Source organism: Oncorhynchus masou, chromosome 21 (assembly GCF_036934945.1).
Source record: "Oncorhynchus masou masou isolate Uvic2021 chromosome 21, UVic_Omas_1.1, whole genome shotgun sequence".
Classification (NCBI taxonomy): Eukaryota; Metazoa; Chordata; class Actinopteri; order Salmoniformes; family Salmonidae; genus Oncorhynchus; species Oncorhynchus masou.
The window spans coordinates 1,835,504-1,863,481 of NC_088232.1; the positions used below are offsets into that span (position 1 = coordinate 1,835,504).

The window sequence follows — 27,978 nt, forward strand, 5'->3', positions numbered from 1 at the left end:
TCTGACCTCTACTGTATCTATTCAACCACTACTGACCTCTATAGTATTTAGTGAACCACTACAGTATCTATTCAACCACTACCGACCTCTACAGTATCTAGTTAACCACTTCTGACCACTACAGTATCTATTCAACCACCACTGACCTCTACAGTATTCAGTCAACCACTACAGTGTCTATTCAACCACTACCGACCTCTACAGTATCTAGTTAACCACTACAGTATCTAGTCAACCACTTCTGACCACTACAGTATCTAGTCAACCACTACTGACCTCTACAGTATCTAGTCAACCACTACTGACCTCTACAGTTTTTAGTCAACCACTACAGTATCTATTCAACCACTACCGACCTCTACAGTATCTAGTCAACCACTTCTGACCACTACAGTATCTATTCAAACACTACTGACCTCGACAGTATCTAGTCAACCACTACTGACCTCTACAGTATCTAGTCAACCACTACTGACCTCTACAGTATCTAGTCAACCACTACTGACCTCTACTGATCAATTCAACCACTACTGACCTCTACAGTATCTAGTCAAACACTAATGACCTCTACAGTATCTAGTCAACCACTTCTGACCTCTACAGTATCTATTCACCCACTACTGACCACTACATTATCTAGTCAACCACCAATGACCTCTACAGTATCTAGTCAACCACTACTGACCTCTACAGTATTTAGTCAACCACTACAGTATCTATTCAACCACTACCGACCTCTACAGTATCTAGTTAACCACAACAGTATCTAGTCAACCACTTCTGACCACTACAGTATCTATTCAACCACTACTGACCTCTACAGTATCTAGTCAACCACTACTGACCTCTACAGTATCTAGTCAACCACTCCTGACCTCTACAGTATCTAGTCAAACACTTCTGACCTCTACTGTATCTATTCAACCACTACTGACCTCTACTGTATCTCTTCAACCACTAATGACCTCTACAGTATCTAATCAACCACTTCTGACCACTACATTATCTAGTCAACCACCAATGACCTTTACAGTATCTAGTCAACCACTACAGTATCTATTCAACCACTACCGACCACTACAGTATCTAGTCAACCACTTCTGACCACTACAGTATCTAGTCAACCTCTACTGACCGCTACAGTATCTAGTCAAACTCTACAGTATCTATTCAACCACCAATGACCTCTACAGTATCTAGTCAACCACCAATGACCTACAGTATCTAGTCAACCACTTCTGACCTCTACAGTATTTAGTCAACCACTACTGACCTCTACAGTATCTATTCAACCACTACTGACCACTACATTATCTAGTCAACCACCAATGACCTCTACAGTATCTAGTCAACCACCAATGACCTCTACAGTATCTAGTCAACCACCAATGACCTCTACAGTATCTAGTCATCCACCAATGACCTCTACAGTATCTAGTCAACCACCAATGACCTCTACAGTATCTAGTCAACCACTACTGACCTCTACTGTATCTCTTCAACCACTAATGACCTCTACAGTATCTAGTCAACCACTTCTGACCACTACATTATCTAGTCAACCACCAATGACCTCTACAGTATCTAGTCAACCATTACAGTATCTATTCAACCACTACCGACCACTACAGTATCTAGTCAACCACTTCTGACCACTACAGTATCTAGTCAACCACTAATGACCTCTACAGTATCTAGTCAACCTCTACAGTGTCTAGTCAACCACCAATGACCTCTACAGTATCTAGTCAACCACCAATGACCTCTACAGTATCTAGTGAACCACCAATGACCTCTACAGTATCTAGTCAACCACTAGTGATCTCCGCAGTATCTAGTCAACCACTAGTGACCACTGCAGTATCTAGTCAACCACCAATGACCTCTACAGTATCTAGTCAACCACCAATGACCTCTACAGTATCTAGTCAACCACTACTGACCTCTACAGTATCTAGTCAACCACCAATGACCTCTACAGTATCTAGTCAACCACTACTGACCACTGCAGCAGTATTCTGCACTTCATCAGTGCATGCAACATTAATATTTTAGGTACCTTTTCATTTAGGTAAGTTCTTAATTCAACATGAATGTGTCTAATGCGTCCATTTCCTGCAGGGTGGCGACCTGTTTGATGCCATCACGTCCTCCACTAAGTACACAGAGAGAGATGCCAGTGTCATGGTGTTTAACCTGGCTGGAGCCCTGAAGTACCTCCACAACATGAACATAGTACACAGAGACATCAAGCCTGAGAACCTGCTGGTGAGTAGTGAGGGACCACACTGAAGACTGGGGTAGCCAGCTACACTGTAAGATCATATGTTGTTGAATTGACATACAGTAGTTATGTCAGAATTGTTGTGACACAGTTCCACCAGAGTGGCCGAGACATACACTACCTTTCAAAAGTTTGGGGTCACGTAGAAATGTCCTTGTTTTTTAAATAAAAGCAATTTTCTTTGTCCATTAAATAACATCAAATTGATCAGGAATACAGTGTTAATGTTGTAAATGACTATTGTAGCTGGAAACGGCAGATTTTTAATGGAATATCTACATAGGCGTACGGAGGCCAATTATCAGCAACCATCACTCCTGTGTTTGCTAATCCAAGTTTAGCATTTTAAAAGGCTATTCATTATAAAACCCTTTTGTAATTATGTTAGCACAGCTGAAAACTGTTATTCTGATTAAAGAAGCAATAAAACTCACCTTCTGTAGACTAGTTGGGTATCTGGAGCATCAGCATTTGTGGGTTCGATTACAGGCTCAAAATGGCCAGAAACTAAGAACTTTCTTCTGAAACGTGTCAGTGTATTCTTGTTCTGAGAAATGAAGGCTATTCCATGCAAGAAATTGCCAAGAAACTGATGATCTCGTACAACGCTGTGTACTATGGATATGAGATCTCAGATTTTCATATGGCATGCTAAAGTATTTGCATATGAAATGCACAATGCCTTTTGAATTGAGGTGAAATGAGTTGGTAACTATGTTTTGTGTGTCTGTCCCTTAGGTGTGTGAGTACCTTGACGGCACTAAGTCTCTGAAGCTGGGGGACTTTGGTCTGGCCACTGTGGTTGAGGGGCCCCTGCACACCGTGTGTGGAACCCCCACCTACGTGGCCCCTGAGATCATCGCTGAGGCTGGGTGAGTTACTGCCAACTCAGGGAACCTGTACCTGTATCCATAGCATCCTCTTCAGTGACTAGCGCCACTGAAGAGGAATCCCACACGGATGTTAAACAACACTTCCTTCATATTTCTCTCTCTCTGCTCGCTCTCTTTCCCTCTCTGCTCTCGCTTTCCCTCTCTTTCTTGCTCTGCTGTCTCTCTCTGCTCTCTCTCTTCCCCCTCTGCTCTTTCCCCATCTCTTCTCTCTCTCTCCCCCCAGTTATGGTCTGAAGGTGGATATCTGGGCAACTGGGGTCATCACTTACATCCTGCTGTGTGGCTTTCCTCCCTTCCGCAGGTACACTGCACAATGTTATTTAACCTCCAGACACCTACAGTACACTACACAATGTTATGTAACCTCCAGATACCTACAGTACACTACACAATGTTATGTAACCTCCAGACACCTACAGTACACTACACAATGTTATGTAACCTCCAGACACCTACAGTACACTACAAAATGTTATTTAACCTCCAGACACCTACAGTACACTACACAATGTTAATTAACCTCCAGATACCTACAGTACACTACACAATGTTATGTAACCTCCAGACACCTACAGTACACTACACAATGTTATGTAACCTCCAGACACCTACAGTACACTACACAATGTTATGTAACCTCCAGACACCTACAGTACACTACAAAATGTTATTTAACCTCCAGACACCTACAGTACACTACACAATGTTATTTAACCTCCAGACACCTACAGTACACTACACAATGTTATTTAACCTCCAGACACCTACAGTACACTACACAATGTTATTTAACCTCCAGAACACCTACAGTACACTACACAATGTTATTTAACCTCCAGACACCTACAGTACACTACACAATGTTATTTAACCTCCAGACACCTACAGTACACTACACAATGTTAATTAACCTCCAGACACCTACAGTACACTACACAATCTTATGTAACCTCCAGACACCTACAGTATACTACACAATGTTATGTAACCTACAGTATACTACACAATGTTATTTAACCTCCAGACACCTGCAGTACACTACACAATGTTATGTAACCTACAGTACACTACACAATGTTATTTAACCTCCAGACACCTACAGTACACTACACAATGTTATTTAACCTCCAGACACATACTGTACACTACACAATGTTATTTAACCTCCAGACACCTGCAGTACACTACACAATGTTATGTAACCTACAGTACACTACGCAATGTTATTTAACCTCCAGACACCTGCAGTACACTACACAATGTTATGTAACCTACAGTACACTACACAATGTTATGTAACCTCCAGACACCTACAGTACACTACACAATGTTATGTAACCTCCAGACACCTACAGTACACTACACAATGTTATGTAACCTACAGTATACTACAGTACACTACACAATGTTATGTAACCTCCAGACACCTACAGTACACTACACAATGTTATGTAACCTCCAGACACCTACAGTACACTACACAATGTTATGTAACCTCCAGACACCTACAGTACACTACACAATGTTATGTAACCTACAGTATACTACACAATGTTATTTAACCTCCAGACACCTGCAGTACACTACACAATGTTATGTAACCTACAGTACACTACACAATGTTATTTAACCTCCAGACACCTACAGTACACTACACAATGTTATTTAACCTCCAGACACATACTGTACACTACACAATGTTATTTAACCTCCAGACACCTACAGTACACTACACAATGTTATTTAACCTCCAGACACCTGCAGTACACTACACAATGTTATGTAACCTACAGTACACTACACAATGTTATGTAACCTCCAGACACCTACAGTACACTACACAATGTTATGTAACCTCCAGACACCTACAGTACACTACACAATGTTATGTAACCTCCAGACACCTACAGTACACTACACAATGTTATGTAACCTCCAGACACCTACAGTACACTACACAATGTTATGTAACCTCCAGACACCTACAGTACACTACACAATGTTATGTAACCTCCAGACACCTACAGTACACTATACAATGTTATTTAACCTCCAGACACCTACAGTACACTACACAATGTTATGTAACCTCCAAACACATACAGTACACTACACAATGTTATGTAACCTCCAGACACCTACAGTACACTACACAATGTTATGTAACCTACAGTATACTACACAATGTTATTTAACCTCCAGACACCTACAGTACACTACACAATGTTATGTAACCTACAGTACACTACACAATGTTAATTAACCTCCAGACACCTACAGTACACTACACAATGTTATGTAACCTCCAGACACCTACAGTACACTACACAATGTTATTTAACCTACAGACACATACAGTACACTACACAATGTTATGTAACCTCCAGACACCTACAGTACACTACACAATGTTATGTAACCTCCAGACACCTACAGTACACTACACAATGTTATGTAACCTCCAGACACATACAGTACACTACACAATGTTATTTAACCTCCAGACACCTGCAGTACACTACACAATGTTATGTAACCTACAGTACACTACACAATGTTAATTAACCTCCAGACACCTACAGTACACTACACAATGTTATGTAACCTACAGTACACTACACAATGTTATGTAACCTACAGTACACTACACAATGTTAATTAACCTCCAGACACCTACAGTACACTACACAATGTTATGTAACCTCCAGACACCTACAGTACACTACACAATGTTATTTAACCTCCAGACACCTACAGTACACTGCACAATGTTATTTAACCTCCAGACACCTACAGTACACTATACAATGTTATGTAACCTCCAGACACATACTGTACACTACACAATGTTATGTAACCTCCAGACACCTACAGTACACTACACAATGTTATTTAACCTCCAGACACCTACTGTACACTACACAATGTTATGTAACCTCCAGACACCTACAGTACACTACACAATGTTATGTAACCTCCAGACACCTACAGTACACTACACAATGTTATTTAACCTCCAGACACCTGCAGTACACTACACAATGTTATGTAACCTACAGTATACTACACAATGTTATGTAACCTACAGTACACTACACAATGTTATGTAACCTACAGTATACTACACAATGTTATGTAACCTACAGTACACTACGCAATGTTATGTAACCTCCAGACACCTACAGTACACTACACAATGTTATGTAACCTACAGTACACTACACAATGTTATGTAACCTCCAGACACCTACAGTACACTACACAATGTTATGTAACCTACAGTACACTACACAATGTTATGTAACCTCCAGACACCTACAGTACACTACACAATGTTATGTAACCTACAGTATACTACACAATGTTATGTAACCTCCAGACACCTACAGTACACTACACAATGTTACTTAACCTCCAGACACCTACAGTACACTAAACAATGTTAATTAACCTCCAGACACCTACAGTACACTACACAATCTTATGTAACCTCCAGACACCTACAGTACACTACACAATGTTATGTAACCTACAGTATACTACACAATGTTATTTAACCTCCAGACACCTGCAGTACACTACACAATGTTATGTAACCTACAGTACACTACACAATGTTATTTAACCTCCAGACACCTACAGTACACTACACAATGTTATTTAACCTCCAGACACATACTGTACACTACACAATGTTATTTAACCTCCAGACACCTACAGTACACTATACAATGTTATTTAACCTCCAGACACCTGCAGTACACTACACAATGTTATGTAACCTACAGTACACTACGCAATGTTATTTAACCTCCAGACACCTGCAGTACACTACACAATGTTATGTAACCTACAGTACACTACACAATGTTATGTAACCTCCAGACACCTACAGTACACTACACAATGTTATGTAACCTCCAGACACCTACAGTACACTACACAATGTTATGTAACCTCCAGACACATACAGTACACTACACAATGTTATTTAACCTCCAGACACCTGCAGTACACTACACAATGTTATGTAACCTACAGTACACTACACAATGTTAATTAACCTCCAGACACCTACAGTACACTACACAATGTTATGTAACCTACAGTACACTACACAATGTTATGTAACCTACAGTACACTACACACTGTTAATTAACCTCCAGACACCTACAGTACACTACACAATGTTATGTAACCTCCAGACACCTACAGTACACTACACAATGTTATGTAACCTCCAGACACCTACAGTACACTACACAATGTTATTTAACCTCCAGACACCTGCAGTACACTACACAATGTTATGTAACCTACAGTATACTACACAATGTTATGTAACCTACAGTACACTACACAATGTTATGTAACCTACAGTATACTACACAATGTTATGTAACCTACAGTACACTACGCAATGTTATGTAACCTCCAGACACCTACAGTACACTACACAATGTTATGTAACCTACAGTATACTACACAATGTTATGTAACCTACAGTACACTACACAATGTTATGTAACCTCCAGACACCTACAGTACACTGCACAATGTTATGTAACCTACAGTACACTACACAATGTTATGTAACCTCCAGACACCTACAGTACACTACACAATGTTATGTAACATACATTATACTACACAATGTTATGTAACCTCCAGACACCTACAGTACACTACACAATGTTATGTAACCTCCAGACACCTACAGTACACTACACAATGTTATGTAACCTACAGTATACTACACAATGTTATGTAACCTACAGTACACTACACAATGTTATGTAACCTACAGTACACTACACAATGTTATGTAACCTACAGTACACTACACAATGTTATGTAACCTCCAGACACCTACAGTACACTACACAATGTTATGTAACCTCCAGACACCTACAGTACACTACACAATGTTATTTAACCTCCAGACACCTACAGTACACTACATAATGTTATGTAACCTCCAGACACCTACAGTACACTACACAATGTTATGTAACCTCCAGACACCTACAGTACACTACACAATGTTAATTAACCTCCAGACACCTACAGTACACTACACAATGTTATTTAACCTCCAGACACCTACAGTACACTACACAATGTTATGTAACCTACAGTATACTACACAATGTTATGTAACCTACAGTACACTACGCAATGTTATGTAACCTCCAGACACCTACAGTACACTACACAATGTTATGTAACCTACAGTACACTACACAATGTTATGTAACCTCCAGACACCTACAGTACACTACACAATGTTATGTAACCTACAGTACACTACACAATGTTATGTAACCTCCAGACACCTACAGTACACTACACAATGTTATGTAACCTACAGTATACTACACAATGTTATGTAACCTCCAGACACCTACAGTACACTACGCAATGTTATGTAACCTCCAGACACCTACAGTACACTACACAATGTTATGTAACCTACAGTATACTACACAATGTTATGTAACCTCCAGACACCTACAGTACACTACACAATGTTATGTAACCTACATTATACTACACAATGTTATGTAACCTCCAGACACCTACAGTACACTACACAATGTTATTTAACCTCCAGACACCTACAGTACACTACACAATGTTAATTAACCTCCAGACACCTACAGTACACTACACAATCTTATGTAACCTCCAGACACCTACAGTACATTACACAATGTTATGTAACCTACAGTATACTACACAATGTTATTTAACCTCCAGACACCTGCAGTACACTACACAATGTTATGTAACCTACAGTACACTACACAATGTTATTTAACCTCCAGACACCTACAGTACACTACACAATGTTATTTAACCTCCAGACACATACTGTACACTACACAATGTTATTTAACCTCCAGACACCTACAGTACACTATACAATGTTATTTAACCTCCAGACACCTGCAGTACACTACACAATGTTATGTAACCTACAGTACACTACGCAATGTTATTTAACCTCCAGACACCTGCAGTACACTACACAATGTTATGTAACCTACAGTACACTACACAATGTTAATTAACCTCCAGACACCTACAGTACACTACACAATGTTATGTAACCTACAGTACACTACACAATGTTATGTAACCTACAGTACACTACACAATGTTAATTAACCTCCAGACACCTACAGTACACTACACAATGTTATGTAACCTCCAGACACCTACAGTACACTACACAATGTTATGTAACCTCCAGACACCTACAGTACACTACACAATGTTATGTAACCTACAGTATACTACACAATGTTATGTAACCTCCAGACACCTACAGTACACTACACAATGTTATGTAACCTCCAGACACCTACAGTACACTACACAATGTTATGTAACCTACAGTATACTACACAATGTTATGTAACCTCCAGACACCTACAGTACACTACACAATGTTATTTAACCTCCAGACACCTACAGTACACTACACAATGTTAATTAACCTCCAGACACCTACAGTACACTACACAATCTTATGTAACCTCCAGACACCTACAGTACACTACACAATGTTATGTAACCTACAGTATACTACACAATGTTATTTAACCTCCAGACACCTGCAGTACACTACACAATGTTATGTAACCTACAGTACACTACACAATGTTATTTAACCTCCAGACACCTACAGTACACTACACAATGTTATTTAACCTCCAGACACATACTGTACACTACACAATGTTATTTAACCTCCAGACACCTACAGTACACTATACAATGTTATTTAACCTCCAGACACCTGCAGTACACTACACAATGTTATGTAACCTACAGTACACTACGCAATGTTATTTAACCTCCAGACACCTGCAGTACACTACACAATGTTATGTAACCTACAGTACACTACACAATGTTAATTAACCTCCAGACACCTACAGTACACTACACAATGTTATGTAACCTACAGTACACTACACAATGTTATGTAACCTACAGTACACTACACAATGTTAATTAACCTCCAGACACCTACAGTACACTACACAATGTTATGTAACCTCCAGACACCTACAGTACACTACACAATGTTATGTAACCTCCAGACACCTACAGTACACTACACAATGTTATTTAACCTCCAGACACCTGCAGTACACTACACAATGTTATGTAACCTACAGTATACTACACAATGTTATGTAACCTACAGTACACTACACAATGTTATGTAACCTACAGTATACTACACAATGTTATGTAACCTACAGTACACTACGCAATGTTATGTAACCTCCAGACACCTACAGTACACTACACAATGTTATGTAACCTACAGTATACTACACAATGTTATGTAACCTACAGTACACTACACAATGTTATGTAACCTCCAGACACCTACAGTACACTACACAATGTTATGTAACTTACAGTATACTACACAATGTTATGTAACCTCCAGACACCTACAGTACACTACACAATGTTATGTAACCTCCAGACACCTACAGTACACTACACAATGTTATGTAACCTACAGTATACTACACAATGTTATGTAACCTCCAGACACCTGCAGTACACTACACAATGTTATGTAACCTACAGTACACTACACAATGTTAATTAACCTCCAGACACCTACAGTACACTACACAATGTTATGTAACCTACAGTACACTACACAATGTTATGTAACCTACAGTACACTACACAATGTTAATTAACCTCCAGACACCTACAGTACACTACACAATGTTATGTAACCTCCAGACACCTACAGTACACTACACAATGTTATGTAACCTCCAGACACCTACAGTACACTACACAATGTTATTTAACCTCCAGACACCTGCAGTACACTACACAATGTTATGTAACCTACAGTATACTACACAATGTTATGTAACCTACAGTACACTACACAATGTTATGTAACCTACAGTATACTACACAATGTTATGTAACCTACAGTACACTACGCAATGTTATGTAACCTCCAGACACCTACAGTACACTACACAATGTTATGTAACCTACAGTATACTACACAATGTTATGTAACCTACAGTACACTACACAATGTTATGTAACCTCCAGACACCTACAGTACACTACACAATGTTATGTAACTTACAGTATACTACACAATGTTATGTAACCTCCAGACACCTACAGTACACTACACAATGTTATGTAACCTCCAGACACCTACAGTACACTACACAATGTTATGTAACCTACAGTATACTACACAATGTTATGTAACCTCCAGACACCTACAGTACACTACACAATGTTTTTTAACCTACAGTATACTACACAATGTTATGTAACCTACAGTACACTACACAATGTTATGTAACCTACAGTACACTACACAATGTTATGTAACCTCCAGACACCTACAGTACACTACACAATGTTATGTAACCTCCAGACACCTACAGTACACTACACAATGTTATTTAACCTCCAGACACCTACAGTACACTACATAATGTTATGTAACCTCCAGACACCTACAGTACACTACACAATGTTATGTAACCTCCAGACACCTACAGTACACTACACAATGTTAATTAACCTCCAGACACCTACAGTACACTACACAATGTTATTTAACCTCCAGACACCTACAGTACACTACACAATGTTATGTAACCTACAGTACACTACGCAATGTTATTTAACCTCCAGACACCTGCAGTACACTACACAATGTTATTTAACCTCCAGACACCTACAGTACACTACACAATGTTATTTAACCTCCAGACACATACAGTACACTACACAATGTTATGTAACCTCCAGACACCTACAGTACACTACACAATGTTATTTAACCTCCAGACACCTACAGTACACTACACAATGTTATGTAACCTCCAGACACCTACAGTACACTACACAATGTTATTTAACCTCCAGACACCTACAGTACACTATACAATGTTATGTAACCTCCAGACACATACAGTACACTACACAATGTTATGTAACCTCCAGAAACATACAGTACACTACACAATGTTATTTAACCTCCAGACACCTACAGTACACTACACAATGTTATTTAACCTCCAGACACCTGCAGTACACTACACAATGTTATTTAACCTCCAGACACCTACAGTACACTACACAATGTTATGTAACCTCCAGACACCTACAGTACACTACACAATGTTATTTAACCTCCAGACACCTGCAGTACACTACACAATGTTATTTAACCTCCAGACACCTACAGTACACTACACAATGTTATGTAACCTCCAGACACCTACAGTACACTACACAATGTTATGTAACCTCCAGACACCTACAGTACACTATACAATGTTATGTAACCTCCAGACACCTACAGTACACTACAAAATGTTATGTAACCTCCAGACACCTACAGTACACTATACAATGTTATTTAACCTCCAGACACCTACAGTACACTACACAATGTTATGTAACCTCCAGACACATACAGTACACTACACAATGTTATGTAACCTCCAGACACCTACAGTACACTACACAATGTTATGTAACCTACAGTATACTACACAATGTTATTTAACCTCCAGACACCTACAGTACACTACACAATGTTATGTAACCTACAGTACACTACACAATGTTAATTAACCTCCAGACACCTACAGTACACTACACAATGTTATGTAACCTCCAGACACCTACAGTACACTACACAATGTTATGTAACCTCCAGACACCTGCAGTACACTACACAATGTTATGTAACCTACAGTACACTACACAATGTTAATTAACCTCCAGACACCTACAGTACACTACACAATGTTATGTAACCTACAGTACACTACACAATGTTATGTAACCTACAGTACACTACACAATGTTAATTAACCTCCAGACACCTACAGTACACTACACAATGTTATGTAACCTCCAGACACCTACAGTACACTGCACAATGTTATTTAACCTCCAGACACCTACAGTACACTATACAATGTTATGTAACCTCCAGACACATACTGTACACTACACAATGTTATGTAACCTCCAGACACCTACAGTACACTACACAATGTTATTTAACCTCCAGACACCTACTGTATACTACACAATGTTATTTAACCTCCAGACACCTGCAGTACACTACACAATGTTATGTAACCTACAGTATACTACACAATGTTATGTAACCTACAGTACACTACACAATGTTATGTAACCTACAGTACACTACACAATGTTATGTAACCTACAGTATACTACACAATGTTATGTAACCTACAGTATACTACACAATGTTATGTAACCTACAGTACACTACGCAATGTTATGTAACCTCCAGACACCTACAGTACACTACACAATGTTATGTAACCTACAGTATACTACACAATGTTATGTAACCTACAGTACACTACGCAATGTTATGTAACCTCCAGACACCTACAGTACACTACACAATGTTATGTAACCTACAGTACACTACACAATGTTATGTAACCTCCAGACACCTACAGTACACTACACAATGTTATGTAACCTACAGTACACTACACAATGTTATGTAACCTCCAGACACCTACAGTACACTACACAATGTTATGTAACCTCCAGACACCTACAGTACACTACACAATGTTATGTAACCTACAGTATACTACACAATGTTATGTAACCTCCAGACACCTACAGTACACTACACAATGTTATGTAACCTACAGTATACTACACAATGTTATGTAACCTACAGTACACTACACAATGTTATGTAACCTACAGTACACTACACAATGTTATGTAACCTACAGTATACTACACAATGTTATGTAACCTACAGTATACTACACAATGTTATGTAACCTACAGTACACTACGCAATGTTATGTAACCTCCAGACACCTACAGTACACTACACAATGTTATGTAACCTACAGTATACTACACAATGTTATGTAACCTACAGTACACTACACAATGTTATGTAACCTCCAGACACCTACAGTACACTACACAATGTTATGTAACCTACAGTACACTACACAATGTTATGTAACCTCCAGACACCTACAGTACACTACACAATGTTATGTAACCTCCAGACACCTACAGTACACTACACAATGTTATGTAACCTACAGTATACTACACAATGTTATGTAACCTCCAGACACCTACAGTACACTACACAATGTTATGTAACCTACAGTATACTACACAATGTTATGTAACCTACAGTACACTACACAATGTTATGTAACCTACAGTACACTACACAATGTTATGTAACCTACAGTACACTACACAATGTTATGTAACCTACAGACACCTACAGTACACTACACAATATTATGTAACCTACAGTATACTACACAATGTTATGTAACCTACAGTACACTACACAATGTTAATTAACCTCCAGACACCTACAGTACACTACACAATGTTAATTAACCTCCAGACACCTACAGTACACTACACAATGTTATTTAACCTCCAGACACCTACAGTACACTACACAATGTTATGTAACCTCCAGACACCTACAGTACACTACACAATGTTATTTAACCTCCAGAACACCTACAGTACACTACACAATGTTATGTAACCTCCAGACACATACAGTACACTACACAATGTTATTTAACCTCCAGACACATACAGTACACTACACAATGTTATGTAACCTCCAGACACATACAGTACACTACACAATGTTATGTAACCTCCAGACACATACAGTACACTACACAATGTTATTTAACCTCCAGACACATACAGTACACTACACAATGTTATGTAACCTCCAGACACCTACAGTACACTACACAATGTTATTTAACCTCCAGACACATACAGTACACTACACAATGTTATGTAACCTCCAGACACATACAGTACACTACACAATGTTATGTAACCTCCAGACACATACAGTACACTACACAATGTTATTTAACCTCCAGACACCTACAGTACACTACACAATGTTATTTAACCTCCAGACACCTGCAGTACACTACACAATGTTATTTAACCTCCAGACACCTACAGTACACTACACAATGTTATGTAACCTCCAGACACATACAGTACACTACACAATGTTATGTAACCTACAGTACACTACACAATGTTATGTAACCTCCAGACACCTACAGTACACTACACAATGTTATGTAACCTCCAGACACCTACAGTACACTACGCAATGTTATTTAACCTCCAGACACCTGCAGTACACTACACAGTGTTATGTAACCTACAGTACACTACACAATGTTATGTAACCTCCAGAACCCCTACAGTACACTACACAATGTTATGTAACCTACAGTATACTACACAATGTTATTTAACCTCCAGACACCTGCAGTACACTACACAATGTTATGTAACCTCCAGACACCTACAGTACACTACACAATGTTATTTAACCTCCAGACACCTACAGTACACTACACAATGTTATGTAACCTCCAGACACCTACAGTACACTACACAATGTTAATTAACCTCCAGACACCTACAGTACACTACACAATGTTATGTAACCTCCAGACACCTACAGTACACTACACAATGTTATGTAACCTCCAGACACCTACAGTACACTACACAATGTTATTTAACCTCCAGAACACCTACAGTACACTACACAATGTTATGTAACCTCCAGACACATACAGTACACCACACAATGTTATTTAACCTCCAGACACCTACAGTACACTACACAATGTTTTTTAACCTCCAGACACCTACAGTACACTACACAATGTTATTTAACCTCCAGACACATACAGTACACTACACAATGTTATGTTAACCTCCAGACACATACAGTACACTACACAATGTTATGTAACCTCCAGACACATACAGTACACTACACAATGTTATGTAACCTCCAGACACATACAGTACACTACCTCCAGACACATATACACTACACAATGTTATGTAACCTCCAGACACATACAGTACACTACACAATGTTATTTAACCTCCAGACACATACAGTACACTACACAATGTTATGTAACCTCCAGACACATACAGTACACTACACAATGTTATTTAACCTCCAGACACATACAGTACACTACACAATGTTATTTAACCTCCAGACACATACAGTACACTACACAATGTTATTTAACCTCCAGACACATACAGTACACTACACAATGTTATTTAACCTCCAGACACATACAGTACACTACACAATGTTATGTAACCTCCAGACACATACAGTACACTACACAATGTTATTTAACCTCCAGACGCCTACAGTACACTACACAATGTTATTTAACCTCCAGACACCTGCAGTACACTACACAATGTTATTTAACCTCCAGACACCTACAGTACACTACACAATGTTATTTAACCTCCAGAACCCCTACAGTACACTACACAATGTTATTTAACCTCCAGAACACCTACAGTACACTACACAATGTTATGTAACCTACAATACACTACGCAATGTTATTTAACCTCCAGACACCTGCAGTACACTACACAATGTTATGTAACCTACAGTACACTACACAATGTTATGTAACCTCCAGAACCCCTACAGTACACTACACAATGTTATGTAACCTACAGTATACTACACAATGTTATTTAACCTCCAGACACCTGCAGTACACTACACAATGTTCTGTAACCTACAGTACACTACACAATGTTATTTAACCTCCAGACACCTGCAGTACACTACACAATGTTATTTAACCTCCAGACACATACAGTACACCACACAATGTTATTTAACCTCCAGACACCTACAGTACACTACACAATGTTATGTAACCTCCAGACACCTACAGTACACTACACAATGTTATGTAACCTCCAGACACCTACAGTACACTACACAATGTTATTTAACCTCCAGAACACCTACAGTACACTACACAATGTTATGTAACCTCCAGACACATACAGTACACCACACAATGTTATTTAACCTCCAGACACCTACAGTACACTACACAATGTTATGTAACCTCCAGACACATACAGTACACTACACAATGTTATGTAACCTCCAGACACATACAGTACACTACACAATGTTATTTAACCTCCAGACACATACAGTACACTACACAATGTTATGTAACCTCCAGACACATACAGTACACTACACAATGTTATGTAACCTCCAGACACATACAGTACACTACACAATGTTATTTAACCTCCAGACACATACAGTACACTACACAATGTTATGTAACCTCCAGACACCTACAGTACACTACACAATGTTATTTAACCTCCAGACACATACAGTACACTACACAATGTTATGTAACCTCCAGACACATACAGTACACTACACAATGTTATGTAACCTCCAGACACATACAGTATACTACACAATGTTATTTAACCTCCAGACACCTACAGTACACTACACAATGTTATTTAACCTCCAGACACCTGCAGTACACTACACAATGTTATTTAACCTCCAGACACCTACAGTACACTACACAATGTTATGTAACCTCCAGACACATACAGTACACTACACAATGTTATTTAACCTCCAGACACCTACAGTACACTACACAATGTTATTTAACCTCCAGACACATACAGTACACTACACAATGTTATGTAACCTCCAGACACATACAGTACACTACACAATGTTATGTAACCTCCAGACACATACAGTACACTACACAATGTTATGTAACCTCCAGACACATACAGTACACTACACAATGTTATGTAACCTCCAGACACATACAGTACACTACACAATGTTATTTAACCTCCAGACACATACAGTACACTACACAATGTTATGTAACCTCCAGACACCTACAGTACACTACACAATGTTATTTAACCTCCAGACACATACAGTACACTACACAATGTTATGTAACCTCCAGACACATACAGTACACTACACAATGTTATTTAACCTCCAGAACACCTACAGTACACTACACAATGTTATGTAACCTACAGTACACTACGCAATGTTATTTAACCTCCAGACACCTGCAGTACACTACACAATGTTATGTAACCTACAGTACACTACACAATGTTATGTAACCTCCAGAACCCCTACAGTACACTACACAATGTTATGTAACCTACAGTATACTACACAATGTTATTTAACCTCCAGACACCTGCAGTACACTACACAATGTTCTGTAACCTACAGTACACTACACAATGTTATTTAACCTCCAGACACCTGCAGTACACTACACAATGTTATTTAACCTCCAGACACATACAGTACACCACACAATGTTATTTAACCTCCAGACACCTACAGTACACTACACAATGTTATTTAACCTCCAGACACCTACAGTACACTACACAATGTTATTTAACCTCCAGACACATACAGTACACTACACAATGTTATGTAACCTCCAGACACATACATTACACTACACAATGTTATGTAACCTCCAGACACATACAGTACACTACACAATGTTATGTAACCTCCAGACACATACAGTACACTACACAATGTTATTTAACCTCCAGACACATACAGTACACTACACAATGTTATGTAACCTCCAGACACATACAGTACACTACACAATGTTATGTAACCTCCAGACACATACAGTACACTACACAATGTTATTTAACCTCCAGACACATACAGTACACTACACAATGTTATGTAACCTCCAGACACCTACAGTACACTACACAATGTTATTTAACCTCCAGACACCTACAGTACACTACACAATGTTATTTAACCTCCAGACACCTGCAGTACACTACACAATGTTATTTAACCTCCAGACACCTACAGTACACTACACAATGTTATTTAACCTCCAGACACCTACAGTACACTACACAATGTTATTTAACCTCCAGAACCCCTACAGTACACTACACAATGTTATGTAACCTACAGTATACTACACAATGTTATTTAACCTCCAGACACCTGCAGTACACTACACAATGTTCTGTAACCTACAGTACACTACACAATGTTATTTAACCTCGAGACACCTGCAGTACACTACACAATGTTATGTAACCTACAGTACACTACACAATGTTATGTAACCTCCAGAACCCCTACAGTACACTACACAATGTTATGTAACCTACAGTATACTACACAATGTTATTTAACCTCCAGACACCTGCAGTACACTACACAATGTCATGTAACCTACAGTACACTACACAATGTTATTTAACCTCCAGACACCTACAGTACACTACACAATGTTATTTAACCTCCAGACACCTGCAGTACACTACACAATGTTATGTAACCTACAGTACACTACACAATGTTATGTAACCTCCAGACACCTACAGTACACTACACAATGTTATGTAACCTCCAGACACCTACAGTACACTACACAATGTTATTTAACCTCCAGACACCTACAGTACACTACACAATGTTATGTAACCTACAGTATACTACACAATGTTATTTAACCTCCAGACACCTACAGTACACTACACAATGTTATGTAACCTACAGTACACTACACAATGTTAATTAACCTCCAGACACCTACAGTACACTACACAATGTTATGTAACCTCCAGACACCTACAGTACACTACACAATGTTATGTAACCTCCAGACACCTGCAGTACACTACACAATGTTATGTAACCTACAGTACACTACACAATGTTAATTAACCTCCAGACACCTACAGTACACTACACAATGTTATGTAACCTACAGTACACTACACAATGTTATGTAACCTACAGTACACTACACAATGTTAATTAACCTCCAGACACCTACAGTACACTACACAATGTTATGTAACCTCCAGACACCTACAGTACACTGCACAATGTTATTTAACCTCCAGACACCTACAGTACACTATACAATGTTATGTAACCTCCAGACACATACTGTACACTACACAATGTTATGTAACCTCCAGACACCTACAGTACACTACACAATGTTATTTAACCTCCAGACACCTACTGTATACTACACAATGTTATTTAACCTCCAGACACCTGCAGTACACTACACAATGTTATGTAACCTACAGTATACTACACAATGTTATGTAACCTACAGTACACTACACAATGTTATGTAACCTACAGTACACTACACAATGTTATGTAACCTACAGTATACTACACAATGTTATGTAACCTACAGTATACTACACAATGTTATGTAACCTACAGTACACTACGCAATGTTATGTAACCTCCAGACACCTACAGTACACTACACAATGTTATGTAACCTACAGTATACTACACAATGTTATGTAACCTACAGTACACTACGCAATGTTATGTAACCTCCAGACACCTACAGTACACTACACAATGTTATGTAACCTACAGTATACTACACAATGTTATGTAACCTACAGTACACTACACAATGTTATGTAACCTCCAGACACCTACAGTACACTACACAATGTTATGTAACCTACAGTACACTACACAATGTTATGTAACCTCCAGACACCTACAGTACACTACACAATGTTATGTAACCTCCAGACACCTACAGTACACTACACAATGTTATGTAACCTACAGTATACTACACAATGTTATGTAACCTCCAGACACCTACAGTACACTACACAATGTTATGTAACCTACAGTATACTACACAATGTTATGTAACCTACAGTACACTACACAATGTTATGTAACCTACAGTACACTACACAATGTTATGTAACCTACAGTATACTACACAATGTTATGTAACCTACAGTATACTACACAATGTTATGTAACCTACAGTACACTACGCAATGTTATGTAACCTCCAGACACCTACAGTACACTACACAATGTTATGTAACCTACAGTATACTACACAATGTTATGTAACCTACAGTACACTACACAATGTTATGTAACCTCCAGACACCTACAGTACACTACACAATGTTATGTAACCTACAGTACACTACACAATGTTATGTAACCTCCAGACACCTACAGTACACTACACAATGTTATGTAACCTCCAGACACCTACAGTACACTACACAATGTTATGTAACCTACAGTATACTACACAATGTTATGTAACCTCCAGACACCTACAGTACACTACACAATGTTATGTAACCTACAGTATACTACACAATGTTATGTAACCTACAGTACACTACACAATGTTATGTAACCTACAGTACACTACACAATGTTATGTAACCTACAGTACACTACACAATGTTATGTAACCTACAGACACCTACAGTACACTACACAATATTATGTAACCTACAGTATACTACACAATGTTATGTAACCTACAGTACACTACACAATGTTAATTAACCTCCAGACACCTACAGTACACTACACAATGTTAATTAACCTCCAGACACCTACAGTACACTACACAATGTTATTTAACCTCCAGACACCTACAGTACACTACACAATGTTATGTAACCTCCAGACACCTACAGTACACTACACAATGTTATTTAACCTCCAGAACACCTACAGTACACTACACAATGTTATGTAACCTCCAGACACATACAGTACACTACACAATGTTATTTAACCTCCAGACACCTACAGTACACTACACAATGTTATTTAACCTCCAGACACCTGCAGTACACTACACAATGTTATTTAACCTCCAGACACCTGCAGTACACTACACAATGTTATGTAACCTACAGTATACTACACAATGTTATGTAACCTCCAGACACCTACAGTACACTACACAATGTTATGTAACCTCCAGACACCTACAGTACACTACACAATGTTATGTAACCTCCAGACACCTGCAGTACACTACACAATGTTATGTAACCTACAGTACACTACACAATGTTAATTAACCTCCAGACACCTACAGTACACTACACAATGTTATGTAACCTACAGTACACTACACAATGTTATGTAACCTACAGTACACTACACAATGTTAATTAACCTCCAGACACCTACAGTACACTACACAATGTTATGTAACCTCCAGACACCTACAGTACACTGCACAATGTTATTTAACCTCCAGACACCTACAGTACACTATACAATGTTATGTAACCTCCAGACACATACTGTACACTACACAATGTTATGTAACCTCCAGACACCTACAGTACACTACACAATGTTATTTAACCTCCAGACACCTACTGTATACTACACAATGTTATTTAACCTCCAGACACCTGCAGTACACTACACAATGTTATGTAACCTACAGTATACTACACAATGTTATGTAACCTACAGTACACTACACAATGTTATGTAACCTACAGTACACTACACAATGTTATGTAACCTACAGTATACTACACAATGTTATGTAACCTACAGTATACTACACAATGTTATGTAACCTACAGTACACTACGCAATGTTATGTAACCTCCAGACACCTACAGTACACTACACAATGTTATGTAACCTACAGTATACTACACAATGTTATGTAACCTACAGTACACTACGCAATGTTATGTAACCTACAGTACACTACGCAATGTTATGTAACCTCCAGACACCTACAGTACACTACACAATGTTATGTAACCTACAGTATACTACACAATGTTATGTAACCTACAGTACACTACACAATGTTATGTAACCTCCAGACACCTACAGTACACTACACAATGTTATGTAACCTACAGTACACTACACAATGTTATGTAACCTCCAGACACCTACAGTACACTACACAATGTTATGTAACCTCCAGACACCTACAGTACACTACACAATGTTATGTAACCTACAGTATACTACACAATGTTATGTAACCTCCAGACACCTACAGTACACTACACAATGTTATGTAACCTACAGTATACTACACAATGTTATGTAACCTACAGTACACTACACAATGTTATGTAACCTACAGTACACTACACAATGTTATGTAACCTACAGTACACTACACAATGTTATGTAACCTACAGACACCTACAGTACACTACACAATATTATGTAACCTACAGTATACTACACAATGTTATGTAACCTACAGTACACTACACAATGTTATGTAACCTCCAGACACCTACAGTACACTACACAATGTTATTTAACCTCCAGACACCTACTGTATACTACACAATGTTATTTAACCTCCAGACACCTGCAGTACACTACACAATGTTATGTAACCTACAGTATACTACACAATGTTATGTAACCTACAGTACACTACACAATGTTATGTAACCTACAGTACACTACACAATGTTATGTAACCTACAGTATACTACACAATGTTATGTAACCTACAGTATACTACACAATGTTATGTAACCTACAGTACACTACGCAATGTTATGTAACCTCCAGACACCTACAGTACACTACACAATGTTATGTAACCTACAGTATACTACACAATGTTATGTAACCTACAGTACACTACGCAATGTTATGTAACCTCCAGACACCTACAGTACACTACACAATGTTATGTAACCTACAGTATACTACACAATGTTATGTAACCTACAGTACACTACACAATGTTATGTAACCTCCAGACACCTACAGTACACTACACAATGTTATGTAACCTACAGTACACTACACAATGTTATGTAACCTCCAGACACCTACAGTACACTACACAATGTTATGTAACCTCCAGACACCTACAGTACACTACACAATGTTATGTAACCTACAGTATACTACACAATGTTATGTAACCTCCAGACACCTACAGTACACTACACAATGTTATGTAACCTACAGTATACTACACAATGTTATGTAACCTACAGTACACTACACAATGTTATGTAACCTACAGTACACTACACAATGTTATGTAACCTACAGTATACTACACAATGTTATGTAACCTACAGTATACTACACAATGTTATGTAACCTACAGTACACTACGCAATGTTATGTAACCTCCAGACACCTACAGTACACTACACAATGTTATGTAACCTACAGTATACTACACAATGTTATGTAACCTACAGTACACTACACAATGTTATGTAACCTCCAGACACCTACAGTACACTACACAATGTTATGTAACCTACAGTACACTACACAATGTTATGTAACCTCCAGACACCTACAGTACACTACACAATGTTATGTAACCTCCAGACACCTACAGTACACTACACAATGTTATGTAACCTACAGTATACTACACAATGTTATGTAACCTCCAGACACCTACAGTACACTACACAATGTTATGTAACCTACAGTATACTACACAATGTTATGTAACCTACAGTACACTACACAATGTTATGTAACCTACAGTACACTACACAATGTTATGTAACCTACAGTACACTACACAATGTTATGTAACCTACAGACACCTACAGTACACTACACAATATTATGTAACCTACAGTATACTACACAATGTTATGTAACCTACAGTACACTACACAATGTTAATTAACCTCCAGACACCTACAGTACACTACACAATGTTAATTAACCTCCAGACACCTACAGTACACTACACAATGTTATTTAACCTCCAGACACCTACAGTACACTACACAATGTTATGTAACCTCCAGACACCTACAGTACACTACACAATGTTATTTAACCTCCAGAACACCTACAGTACACTACACAATGTTATGTAACCTCCAGACACATACAGTACACTACACAATGTTATTTAACCTCCAGACACCTACAGTACACTACACAATGTTATTTAACCTCCAGACACCTGCAGTACACTACACAATGTTATTTAACCTCCAGACACCTGCAGTACACTACACAATGTTATGTAACCTACAGTATACTACACAATGTTATGTAACCTCCAGACACCTACAGTACACTACACAATGTTATGTAACCTCCAGACACCTACAGTACACTACACAATGTTATGTAACCTCCAGACACCTGCAGTACACTACACAATGTTATGTAACCTACAGTACACTACACAATGTTAATTAACCTCCAGACACCTACAGTACACTACACAATGTTATGTAACCTACAGTACACTACACAATGTTATGTAACCTACAGTACACTACACAATGTTAATTAACCTCCAGACACCTACAGTACACTACACAATGTTATGTAACCTCCAGACACCTACAGTACACTGCACAATGTTATTTAACCTCCAGACACCTACAGTACACTATACAATGTTATGTAACCTCCAGACACATACTGTACACTACACAATGTTATGTAACCTCCAGACACCTACAGTACACTACACAATGTTATTTAACCTCCAGACACCTACTGTATACTACACAATGTTATTTAACCTCCAGACACCTGCAGTACACTACACAATGTTATGTAACCTACAGTATACTACACAATGTTATGTAACCTACAGTACACTACACAATGTTATGTAACCTACAGTACACTACACAATGTTATGTAACCTACAGTATACTACACAATGTTATGTAACCTACAGTATACTACACAATGTTATGTAACCTACAGTACACTACGCAATGTTATGTAACCTCCAGACACCTACAGTACACTACACAATGTTATGTAACCTACAGTATACTACACAATGTTATGTAACCTACAGTACACTACGCAATGTTATGTAACCTACAGTACACTACGCAATGTTATGTAACCTCCAGACACCTACAGTACACTACACAATGTTATGTAACCTACAGTATACTACACAATGTTATGTAACCTACAGTACACTACACAATGTTATGTAACCTCCAGACACCTACAGTACACTACACAATGTTATGTAACCTACAGTACACTACACAATGTTATGTAACCTCCAGACACCTACAGTACACTACACAATGTTATGTAACCTCCAGACACCTACAGTACACTACACAATGTTATGTAACCTACAGTATACTACACAATGTTATGTAACCTCCAGACACCTACAGTACACTACACAATGTTATGTAACCTACAGTATACTACACAATGTTATGTAACCTACAGTACACTACACAATGTTATGTAACCTACAGTACACTACACAATGTTATGTAACCTACAGTACACTACACAATGTTATGTAACCTACAGACACCTACAGTACACTACACAATATTATGTAACCTACAGTATACTACACAATGTTATGTAACCTACAGTACACTACACAATGTTAATTAACCTCCAGACACCTACAGTACACTACACAATGTTAATTAACCTCCAGACACCTACAGTACACTACACAATGTTATTTAACCTCCAGACACCTACAGTACACTACACAATGTTATGTAACCTCCAGACACCTACAGTACACTACACAATGTTATTTAACCTCCAGAACACCTACAGTACACTACACAATGTTATGTAACCTCCAGACACATACAGTACACTACACAATGTTATTTAACCTCCAGACACCTACAGTACACTACACAATGTTATTTAACCTCCAGACACCTGCAGTACACTACACAATGTTATTTAACCTCCAGACACCTGCAGTACACTACACAATGTTATGTAACCTACAGTACACTACACAATGTTATGTAACCTCCAGACACCTACAGTACACTACACAATGTTATGTAACCTCCAGACACCTACAGTACACTACACAATGTTATTTAACCTCCAGACACCTACAGTACACTACACAATGTTATGTAACCTACAGTATACTACACAATGTTATTTAACCTCCAGACACCTACAGTACACTACACAATGTTATGTAACCTACAGTACACTACACAATGTTAATTAACCTCCAGACACATACAGTACACTACACAATGTTATGTAACCTCCAGACACCTACAGTACACTACACAATGTTATGTAACCTCCAGACACCTGCAGTACACTACACAATGTTATGTAACCTACAGTACACTACACAATGTTAATTAACCTCCAGACACCTACAGTACACTACACAATGTTATGTAACCTACAGTACACTACACAATGTTATGTAACCTACAGTACACTACACAATGTTAATTAACCTCCAGACACCTACAGTACACTACACAATGTTATGTAACCTCCAGACACCTACAGTACACTGCACAATGTTATTTAACCTCCAGACACCTACAGTACACTATACAATGTTATGTAACCTCCAGACACATACTGTACACTACACAATGTTATGTAACCTCCAGACACCTACAGTACACTACACAATGTTATTTAACCTCCAGACACCTACTGTATACTACACAATGTTATTTAACCTCCAGACACCTGCAGTACACTACACAATGTTATGTAACCTACAGTATACTACACAATGTTATGTAACCTACAGTACACTACACAATGTTATGTAACCTACAGTACACTACACAATGTTATGTAACCTACAGTATACTACACAATGTTATGTAACCTACAGTATACTACACAATGTTATGTAACCTACAGTACACTACGCAATGTTATGTAACCTCCAGACACCTACAGTACACTACACAATGTTATGTAACCTACAGTATACTACACAATGTTATGTAACCTACAGTACACTACGCAATGTTATGTAACCTCCAGACACCTACAGTACACTACACAATGTTATGTAACCTACAGTATACTACACAATGTTATGTAACCTACAGTACACTACACAATGTTATGTAACCTCCAGACACCTACAGTACACTACACAATGTTATGTAACCTACAGTACACTACACAATGTTATGTAACCTCCAGACACCTACAGTACACTACACAATGTTATGTAACC

General features: G+C 38.4%; 1 protein-coding gene across 4 annotated transcripts in view; it reads left to right on the forward strand.

Moving 5' to 3' along the window:
- LOC135507578 (serine/threonine-protein kinase DCLK2-like) overlaps positions 1-27,978 on the forward strand; it is a 109,385-nt gene that overhangs the window by 63,085 nt on the left and 18,322 nt on the right. For all 4 annotated transcript variants that reach the window (XR_010450674.1, XM_064927101.1, XM_064927102.1 and 1 more), the window contains exons 11-13: positions 2,122-2,268; positions 3,023-3,156; positions 3,401-3,478. Coding sequence is in view for 3 of the 4 variants with exons in the window: in XM_064927101.1 (XP_064783173.1) it covers positions 2,122-2,268; positions 3,023-3,156; positions 3,401-3,478 (359 nt within the window). In the remaining variant the exon portion in view is untranslated. The remainder of the gene's footprint in view (positions 1-2,121; positions 2,269-3,022; positions 3,157-3,400; positions 3,479-27,978) is intronic.